General features: G+C 39.9%; 2 protein-coding genes across 4 annotated transcripts in view; both read right to left on the reverse strand.

The window, feature by feature from the left end:
• The window catches only part of Hmt-1 (ABC transporter ATP-binding protein/permease Hmt-1), a 284,462-nt gene extending 274,393 nt beyond the window's left edge, over nt 1-10,069 (reverse strand). For 2 of the 3 annotated variants that reach the window (XR_011393767.1, XM_070098647.1), the window contains exon 1: nt 9,953-10,036. The gene's annotated coding sequence lies outside the window, so the exon portion shown is untranslated. Of the gene's footprint in view, nt 1-9,952 lie in introns of all 3 variants that reach the window. The other variant, XM_070098648.1, reaches the window with a different exon arrangement.
• Nucleotides 4,713-7,538, reverse strand: LOC128698159 (piggyBac transposable element-derived protein 2-like). The gene is made up of 2 exons (XM_053790258.2): nt 7,035-7,538; nt 4,713-6,770 (listed from the first exon to the last, which is right to left on the reverse strand). The coding sequence occupies exons 1-2, from the start codon at nt 7,038-7,040 to the stop codon at nt 4,902-4,904; spliced, it is 1,875 nt and encodes a 624-aa protein (XP_053646233.2). The 5' UTR covers nt 7,041-7,538; the 3' UTR covers nt 4,713-4,901.
• Nucleotides 10,070-10,771: the final 702 nt, after the last annotated feature.

Below are 10,771 nucleotides of genomic sequence, written 5' to 3' on the forward strand. Positions count from 1 at the left end.
GAAACTTTAGGGACCAAATAAATTTCCACACATACATACATATACATTCGGAGGAGAGTGCAGCTCAATTATGACCGATGTTCTTTAGTGCTTAAATGATGTGTTTCTTTTAGATTGTATTTCATGCTGTATCATGTACATTAATTATATGAAGTAACTGTAAAAAAGTCAAATTACTAATATGTATTTCGTTCTATTGATGTAACAATACTCAGGTGGGGGTCTAATAAACACTTATTGTGACCTCTGTTTTCCTGCTTTTTGTCCTACAGGTCACAGGATGACCTTGAATTGCACAATAAACTAGCCACTCAGGCGGCACAACTCATATATTTGTACGCTCGTGTGCACATGTCCGTGCGTGAGCCCTCATGTGTGTATGTGTGCGCGCACGCGCTAGTGTGGGTGTATGATCCACTTAATATTTGTATTACGAAATTCTACCTGAGGAATTCATTAACAGGTGGGATGAATTAATTGGTGATTATGAGAAAATTCCAATGTTGGAGTTCCCACACCAGGTGGTCAATCCAAATGGGAAAAATGTACTCCACATTTTTTGTGATGCTTCAAAATTGGCATATGGAGCAGTTGCTTACCTTCAATGTAATAGTGTTATTTCTCTTGTTATGTCTAAGGCTAAAGTGTCTCCAATTAAATCACGTACCTTGCCTCAGTTGGAATTAACAGCCATTTATGTAGGTGTCAAATTAGCTAATTATATAAGAAATATTTTGCAGGAGATATTAGCGACACTGTAATTTGGTCTGATAATGAGGTATCCTTACAATGGATTCGTAATGGAAACAGTAAAACTGTGTACGTACAAAACAGAGTAGCTGAAATTAATCAGATACAAGAGAAGTATAATAGTTTGGGTCAGCATATGTTAACATTTAATCATATACCTGGTGTGGAGAATCAAGCTGATTTCTTGTCTCGAGGTTTACCTTATGCTAAATTTGTAAATGCTGTATCATGGTTTAAAGGACCAAGCTGGTTGGTAAATAAAGCTAATTGGCCTGTACAAAAGGCGTATATTGCTCCTGTTGAAATTACTGTGACCACCGCTCCAATAGTTTGTCCTTCCTTAGCCATTGATATAAATAGGTATTCTTCTTTACCCAAACTAAACAATGTAACTAAATTGGTGTTTAAATTTCTAAACAAGATGAATATTTCATATAAATTTTCACATCCTCTTGAATATTGGATAAAGAGAGTACTGGAGGAAATCTATGGAAATGAGATTAAATTGATGATGGAAAGAAAAATTGTGAAAGGTTCTATAATACAGAAATTGGGGCTGTATTTAGAAAAACCAAGAATATTGTTCTAACTAAACCTAATGAAACACCACTACATCCCACTGACACAGCTAACAAGATAAACGACTTCTTCTCAAACATAGGATCTAATCTCGCCAGTAAAATCCCACATACCAATGCCCATGCCGGGGACTACCTAGATGGGAATTTCCCTAATTCCTTCTATCTTGCACCAACTGAGCCCACAGAAGTCATTGAGATTATAAAGTCACTTAAAAATAACTCTGGGAATCTGTCTCATGTCCCACCATTACTGTACAAGCGAGCGGCCCATGTCCTTTCGCATGCAATTTCATTACTTTTTAACAAGTCACTAGAGACTAGCACCTTCCCGAAACTACTCAAGATGGCAAGGGTTACACCAATACATAAAGGTTGTGACCCTACAGACTTAAACAACTATAGGCCAATATCTAACTTACCATTGCTATCCAAAATCTTTGAGAAACTCGTGCACAGGAGACTGTATTCATTTATAACGGCTCAAAACATACTCAACCCCTGCCAATTTGGATTCAGGAAAAATAAAAGCACTAATGATGCAATCATAAAAATGCTAGATCTGCTTTACACAGCATTGGAAAATAAGGAATATCCACTAGGAATTTTTATTGACCTAAGAGAAGCTTTTGACACAGTAGACCACGACATCCTACTCCACAAACTTGATCATTACAGTATAAGAGGCCATGCGTTTGCTTATTTCAAATCTTACATTACTAATAGGTATCAGTACGTCACCATTAAAGACACAGCATCACCAACACGGCCACTTGATACTGGAGTTCCGCAGGGAAGTGTCCTTGGTCCCCTGCTCTTCCTCATATACATCAATGATCTTCCAAACGTATCCCAACACCTGAAACCCATTCTCTTTGCTGATGACACGACTTATGTCATCTCTCACCCTAATCTTGCCACCCTCAACACCATTGTGAATGAGGAGCTGATTAAAATATCGACTTGGATGACAGCCAATAAACTTATGCTTAACACTGACAAAACCTACTATATTATGTTTGATAGCAGAGCAGGAGATGCACAAATTAACATTAAGATTGACAACACTCTAATTACCAGAAATAGTGGGGGCAAATTCCTAGGCTTATACCTTGACAACAACCTGAATTTCAGCACCCATATCCAGCATATAACCAAAAAAGTATCCAAAACGGTTGGGATCCTCTCCAAGATACGATACTACATGCCGCAAAATGCCCTTCTCACACTATACCACTCACTTATTTATCCATACAACAACTAGGCTATTTGTGCTTGGGGATCAACTGCAGCAACACACCTAAAGCCAATAATAACCCAACAAAAAGCTGCAGTAAGAATAATCACTAAATCCCATCCCTGGCAACACACACCCCCACTCTTCATAGACCTAAACTTACTCCCAGTTCAGTACATCCACACTTACTACTGTGCAATCTACATCTACAGGGCCTTAAACTCTAATATCAACCTTGACCTAAAACGCTTTCTTGATAGTTGTGACAGAACTCACAGGCATAACACCAGACACAAACATCTCTACGACATTCCCCGTGTCCGACTAAACCTTTACAAAAATTCAATGTATGTCAAAGGCCCTAAAATCTGGAATACCCTACCTGAGAACTCTAGAACTGCAGACACATTCATCACCTTCAAAACTACCATTAGAAAACATCTTATCTCCCTGATACACCCCGTCAACTAACTACACGAATACCACCTGGTGGTTCACACTTACACTCACTGACTCATTTGACCATAAACAGAAATATTAATCTCAATCTTAAAATAATGAATCCTGTGATACTCCAATACTGAAACTATGTACAGTGCCCAAACAAAAACATTCACTTTGCTAAACTTACAAACTAGTATTTAGTCACTTAGCCATAATACCAACTTACCTCATAATTTGTAATATTTTACAATTAAGAATAAAACTAAGTCTGCCCGAAATGAATAGCCATGCTAAGCGTTCTAGTGGTACACTCTGTAATCACAATTTTACTGCATGTAAACCACACAATAACCAAATTTCTGTAAACTCAGCATTGTAATCCTTATAGAGAATAAACTTTGAATTTGAATTTGAATTTGAACAGTGTAATTAGGTGCAGAGGTAGGTTACAAAATGCTGAATTGGGTGATTATGCTAAACACCCTATCTTACTGCCCAAAACTCATCATCTAACAAATTTGATTGTTCTAAATGCCCATAAAAATGTAATGCATGATGGGGTACAAGATACCTTAAATTGTATTAGGGAAACTTTCTGGATTCCACAAGGACGGCAAAGTGTAAAAATGGTGATTAAATCTTGTGTAATATGTCGCCGTGTGGATGCCAGATCCTATATGTACCCAGGTCTTCCACCATTGCCAAAGGAGCATGTACAATTAGTGAAACCATTTGATGTAACAGGTGTAGACTATAGTGGTCCAATAATTTTAACAGGTACGTCAAATGGTGTTCCACTGAAAGTGTATGTTTGTTTGTTCACCTGTACTGCTACTAGGGCAGTTCATTTAGAAGTGGCACAGGACTTGTCTGCAGAACAGTTTATACAGCTGTTTCGAAAATTTGCAGCTAGGAGATCCTGTCCAAGGTTGATGATAATGCCACAAATTTTGTAGCAGGTGCTCAACACTTGATAGAATTAAATAATAGTAACGATGTTCAATCTCTGTTAACCCAGCGAGGGTGTACCTGGAAATTTATTACTCCTAGAGCCCCTTGGCAGGGGGGGGGGGGCACAGTGAAGAGGTGTCTTCGCAAAGTACTACACCGGAAGAGAATTAATTTGGAAGAATTCCGTGCAGTGTTAGTGGAGGCAGAAAATCGTATAAATAATAGGCCTCTCTCGTACATGAGTGATACACCTGATGCAGATGTATTAACACCTTCTCACCTAATATGTGGAAGGAAATTGGAAGCTGCCCCTGTCTATAGAGATAATCCGGAAGAAAGTGATGAAGATTACAATGATGCGGCAGTGTTGTGTGATAAATTTAAAATGTTAAATAAAGTAATTGATCATTGGTCTAATGTGTGGCGTAAGGAATATCTTCTTACACTATGTGAACACTTTTATGGTGCGACAGAGGCAGTAAATCGACAGACCATTCAACCAGGTGACATTGTGTTAATAATAAATCCCTTTGAGGGGCAAGGCAGTCTAAAGTGTGAATTTGAAAGTGATTTCCTATGAGGGGATAGAGCCACTCAATGTAAGGTCACTGAGACCATCCAAACAGAGTTGTGAAAGTAACATCTCGCGCAATTGCAGATATTCGAAGACCGAGTATATTCGGTCCTGCCCGTTTGGGGTATACCATTTTTGAATGTTGCAATGTTGCAATTGTTGTAAAAAAACGAAATAAATATTTTTTAAATTTATTATACAAGTAGACAATATAAAAAACATAAATGGAACTTGTTTCTGAACAATTTGTAACCAGTAAAAAAATAGAAATAGGAACTACTTATCAACAATGACACATTGCAATGGGATGCAACTTACAAATGAAATATTCCTGAGTTCCCTGAGAAAGAACAATCATTTCACATCACTAATTTTGCAAATGAAACTTCATGAAACAATTTCTATCCTTCTTTATGCACAGATTTACTTTACATATGGCACAGCAAAATGAGGATGTGACATGATTATTCTTTTTGCTGCAAAACTTGCATGAAAGCAGCTTACCTAGCACTGGCCAGTGACCTAGCTGTTTATCCAGCCTCACACTGTCATCTGGCCTTTCTGCACGTTGGTACTGAAATGCAGATGGGTATTCCACGTTTGACAAATCGTCATTACTGTCAACCAAAGAAGTACTGGGTGAATCTCGACTTCGTCTCATGCTGGTGCGGTTGACCTTTTGTCCTTTGGATCTTGCAGTGACAGAGATCTCAAGCCTGAATAGCTTCAGTGGTGTGCATGGCATGTTTAGTGACCTACAATCACGACAGTAAAGAAGCCATGCATTCACAACAGCAACATCCAAAACATAAGCAAAGAGCCGCATGTACCAACGCTTTGATTTCATTGGCGTTTTGTAAAGATGGACCAACATGTTACTTTTGTCGATACCTCCCATGTTTGCGTTGTAGTTCTTGATGATGCCTGGGCACTCAAAGTGGTCTTTCTTCTTTGATGCCTTGTCATATCTTTCAATAAGACCCAAATGATAAACTCCGACATCATTTGTGACTAGAGTCACAACTTTGTTGTCCTTCCATCTTACAAGAAGGATATCATCATTGCTTTGGAAATCAAAATAGCCCCTGGCCACATTACTCTTTTGCATTTCTTTCACAGGCATCAGTTGTGGCTTACCACATCTATTATCACGTATTGTTCCAGTGTACCTGCAGTTATACTTGTCTCTCAGTACCTTGACCAAAGGTAGACTTGAAAAGAAATTATCAGCATAGACTGCTGATGTTTTTCTTTGGTCAAGAGATGCTGCAAGTACAAGAACAATCCTGGAACTCATTGGGAGGTTACTTTCTTCATTTGACAGCTTTATGTGATGGTTCTCAAAAGTTGGGTTACCTTGATACATCAGTATATCATGTATGATTCCATCTTCACTGGCACGACAGAAGAGTTTGAAACCCCACTTGTCTGGTTTGTTTTTGATGTATTGCCTTAGGTTTCCAGCTGTTTTACCCTTGAAAGCATCCATAACTTCATCAACAGACTGCTTGGGTGTAGCTGGAACTTTCAAGCAAGCTTTAGTTAGTCCATTGTAAAGAGGCCTTATTTTGTAGAATCTGTCATTATCCTTCTTTTGTGTGTTATCATTGAAATTAATGGTACGCCTCAGCAACCTAAACCTCTTTGATCCCATGACTTCTGCAACTTGAGTTATCCTACTTGCACTTCTCCAATAGTCCTCAATGGATGGCTGTACAGTGTAACCCATATGCAACAGAATACCTATAAACCTAGTCATTTCCTCAGAATCTGTTTGAAAAGTAGTATGTATGTCTTTTTGCCTGGCATACAAATTAGTTTGAAATGTAATGTTGTCTATCATGTCTTGAGTAAAAAAGTCTGTAAAATAATCATATGCACACCTAACTTCAACAGGCTTTATATGTTGATATTTAGGCAAAGGGTCAGTGTGGATGTCCTCATTCTTCCATTTGGTGTCTCCTTGAGAAGCAAGATCATCTTGAAGCACTTCTTCATCAGGGTATTCCTCCATAGTAATACGTTTCTTCCTCTTGTTCAATTTTTGTTTTTTTGGTGGTGGCCCAGCTTCCTCCTCCTCATCTGTTGACACCTCTGCATCTGGTGGCAAGAATTCATCCTCACTATCCAGGAAATCCAGGTCATCTGAGTCTTGATCTGAGTCACTATCATCCCAAACACAGACAAATTTCGACTTATCCTTGGAGGACTCACCGTAGAACAATTTCTTATTGATCTGGAAGGACAATAAAAACATTCTGTACACACCCAGACCATTACTGAATTCATATATACACTACCAAATTTTATGGAAATATTTATATACCGAAACTTGAAAACTGCACCTAAAAGGGCAGGAACGACTGTACTTGGTCCTATTTTGTTGCACTTTTTTCATTTGCATGGTGCACTCATAATATGCTTCACAACGCCTTCATATATATATCAAAATATGGCTAAACTATTCATTTACACACTAGACACACAAATCAGTACTTACCGACATTGTATTGGGTGAAATGCTTCAGTATATAAGGAGCACTCAACCGAGAAACACGAGTTTTTGCGCCGGCAAGGTAGAAGTGTTTACATTCTGCTCTCTCGACCAATGGGAATCGGGCAGCCGCCATCACCGCTCAGCTGGGGCGACTCAGGGAAGGTCTGTGATTGGTCAGAAATAGAGAATGGGAACCTAGATGCGCTGGGGGAGTCGGAGGACGTGCGCAAAAAACCACGTTTTGAGGACCGAGTACACTCGGTCCTGCCCGGTAAAGGGTTGACACTGAACAACAACGAACATTGTGGCCTCTGGGCAAAGTATTGACATTGTACCCAGATGCACAAGGTGTTGTCAGGAATGTCAAAGTGTTCTGTCATGGCCAGGAAAGTTTACGCACAATTAATAAATTGATTCCCTTGGAGTTAGGTGTTCAATCAAACGTAAATGAAAATCTGAGGGAAAGTGACACAAGTGATGTGGAAGATAACGCAGACCAAGTGATGCCGGAAGATGAAATCATAGGAGAACAGCCACTCAAGCCAGAACTGGCTGGAATCGTCTCCTAAATGAGTAATTTGAATCGTTAAGCAACGAACTCCGGCCAGCCGCAGTGTGGAAAATACTGTATATATTTTCCAGAAATTCAGTATTTATATGTAAATAGATGGCCATACTGTATTTAATAATATTTAAGTCATAGAAAACGGAAAGCCTGCGTCTGCGCAGACGAGAGTCGCCATTTTGTGTTTTTTGAATGGAGTAACAGACATTAGTAATGAGAAGAATTTTTCGTGCTCTAGAGGTTAAAACTGGGTTGACACCTCTCAAATAGGAGACGGAATTGGTGGATATGCATTCCTGCATAGCTTGAGATATCAGGCGACTGGACAAGACCTCTCCAGGAACCTCAGATAAGCTCTCTAGATTTGTGTGTAATTCTGGCCAGTATTATTTTCATAGATTTAGTTAGAGTGAGGTTTTCTGAGTATGATACACATTAATCTCCAGTCAAATTGGTGAGTGATATTAAGATATATTTTCCTTCTGTTATGTAATTGTGTATATATATAACCATTTTTAATATACAGTCCACAAAATTTATATATTTACCAGTATTCCTGGTTATACATATTTCATTGGTAATTAATAGGTCCAGAGCAACTTGTGGATATGACAGTGGTAGGTATTGAAGGGGGACATTTTTTGCGACCTAGGTGTCCCAAATTCCTACATGTTTAACTGATAAATAATAATTATCTTTTCATTTACTGTTATGTATATAATGATACATTCAGATAAATGCAATTTTCCACAAGTTCATTACCTTTGTAAATTGTGAGTTCATTACCTCTGTAACTTGCTCAGCTATCAAAACTTTGGAGTCCAGTCCCTGGACCAATTATGTACCTGGAGTTTACCTGGAGAGAGTTTCGGGGGTCAACGCCCCCGCGGCTCGGTCTGTGACCAGGCCTCCTGGTGGATCAGCGCCTGATCAACCAGGCTGTTGCTGCTGGCTGCACGCAAACCAACGTACGAGCCACAGCCCGGCTGATCAGGAACTGACTTTAGGTGCTTGTCCAGTGCCAGCTTGAAGACTGCCAGGGGTCTGTTGGTAATCCCTCTTATGTGTGCTGGGAGGCAGTTGAACAGTCTCGGGCCCCTGACACTTATTGTATGGTCTCTTAACGTGCTAGTGACACCCCTGCTTTTCATTGGGGGGATGGTGCATCGTCTGCCAAGTCTTTTGCTTTCGTAGTGAGTGATTTTCGTGTGCAAGTTCGGTACTAGTCCCTCTAGGATTTTCCAGGTGTATATAATCATGTATCTCTCCCTCCTGCGTTCCAGGGAATACAGGTTTAGAAACCTCAAGCGCTCCCAGTAATTGAGGTGTTTTATCTCCGTTATGCGCGCCGTGAAAGTTCTCTGTACATTTTCTAGGTCGGCAATTTCACCTGCCTTGAAAGGTGCTGTTAGAGTGCAGCAATATTCCAGCCTAGATAGAACAAGTGACCTGAAGAGTGTCATCATGGGCTTGGCCTCCCTAGTTTTGAAGGTTCTCATTATCCATCCTGTCATTTTTCTAGCAGATGCGATTGATACAATGTTATGGTCCTTGAAGGTGAGATCCTCCGACATAATCACTCCCAGGTCTTTGACGTTGGTGTTTCGCTCTATTTCGTGGCCAGAATTTGTTTTGTACTCTGATGAAGATTTAATTTCCTCATGTTTACCATATCTGAGTAATTGAAATTTCTCATCGTTGAACTTCATATTGTTTTCTGCAGCCCACTGAAAGATTTGGTTGATGTCCGCCTGGAGCCTTGCAGTGTCTGCAATGGAAGACACTGTCATGCAGATTCGGGTGTCATCTGCAAAGGAAGACACGGTGCTGTGCCTGACATCCTTGTCTATGTCGGATATGAGGATGAGGAACAAGATGGGAGCTAGTACTGTGCCTTGTGGAACAGAGCTTTTCACCGTAGCTGCCTCGGACTTTACTCTGTTGACGACTACTCTCTGTGTTCTGTTAGTGAGGAAATTATAGATCCATCGACCGACTTTTCCTGTTATTCCTTTAGCGCGCATTTTGTGCGCTATTACGCCATGGTCACACTTGTCGAAGGCTTTTGCAAAGTCTGTATATATTACATCTGCATTCTTTTTGTCTTCTAGTGCATTTAGGACCTTGTCGTAGTGATCCAGTAGCTGAGACAGACAGGAGCGACCTGTTCTAAACCCATGTTGCCCTGGGTTGTGTAACTGATGGGTTTCTAGATGGGTGGTGATCTGTAATCTTTTGACTACCGCCCACAGGATGGGTATGGGGTGCATATTAAACATATCAAACAAAACACTCAGGCGGCACAACTCAGTCCCGGGAGAATGTCCAAATTAATAGTACAAATTAGCCAACTCACATCAATGAAGGAAGAGTGATAGGTGTCATAGAGAGCGCATTATTCTGACACTGTATATATAAATACGTAGCTAATGTCACCTGCTTGGAGAAAGACTAAGCAAAAGAAGGTTAATCAGGAAAGGAGGTTAAGTTTATTGAACCCAAGTCCAAATGTTAAGATAAGATACAGAGACTGAACCTGAGACTGTCCAGGAATTTTTAGTGATAATCTTATAGTTACAATACATCTCTTGTTTTTCTAAACTTATGAGTCAACTAAAACGAAAGGCAGGAAAAGTTAGCATACGGGATAGCATAAATATTATGATAACCTCAAATTGAGAGAACTTAAGTCAACTGCTAGACAAATTTGGAAAACGTTATAAGCGGCTTGGGACTCCCATATGCTTAAATTATTACAAACTTCTCTTGACTTTGTCAATGGACCATTGACTTTGTCAATGGTCCAAGTCGGACCGAAACGTCGTCGTAAGCTTCTCTCTTTTATGTGCGGGTTATTTGTGTATAGACCCACTGTAATCTCTGCAATCCTGACATTTTTTTTGCGCTACCACTCACAGGATAAGCTGGATTGGTAGCGTACTCAGCTCACACGCCGCATAACAAGTGGTTTTCTATGTGATGTCAGCTAGGCTTGTATACCTTGTACATGTACTTGTAGAAATTAAACGATACATAGAGGTCTGGGACTCCCTGGTTCGATCCCCGGTACCGGGATCGAACATTAGGACGTGTTTCCTTAAGACACCTGCTGTCCGTGTTCCAATACTGAAACTATATACTGTGCCAAAACAAAAGCATTCACATTGCTAAACTC

This window comes from Cherax quadricarinatus, chromosome 63, assembly GCF_038502225.1.
Source record: "Cherax quadricarinatus isolate ZL_2023a chromosome 63, ASM3850222v1, whole genome shotgun sequence".
In the NCBI taxonomy this organism is placed as follows: Eukaryota; Metazoa; Arthropoda; class Malacostraca; order Decapoda; family Parastacidae; genus Cherax; species Cherax quadricarinatus.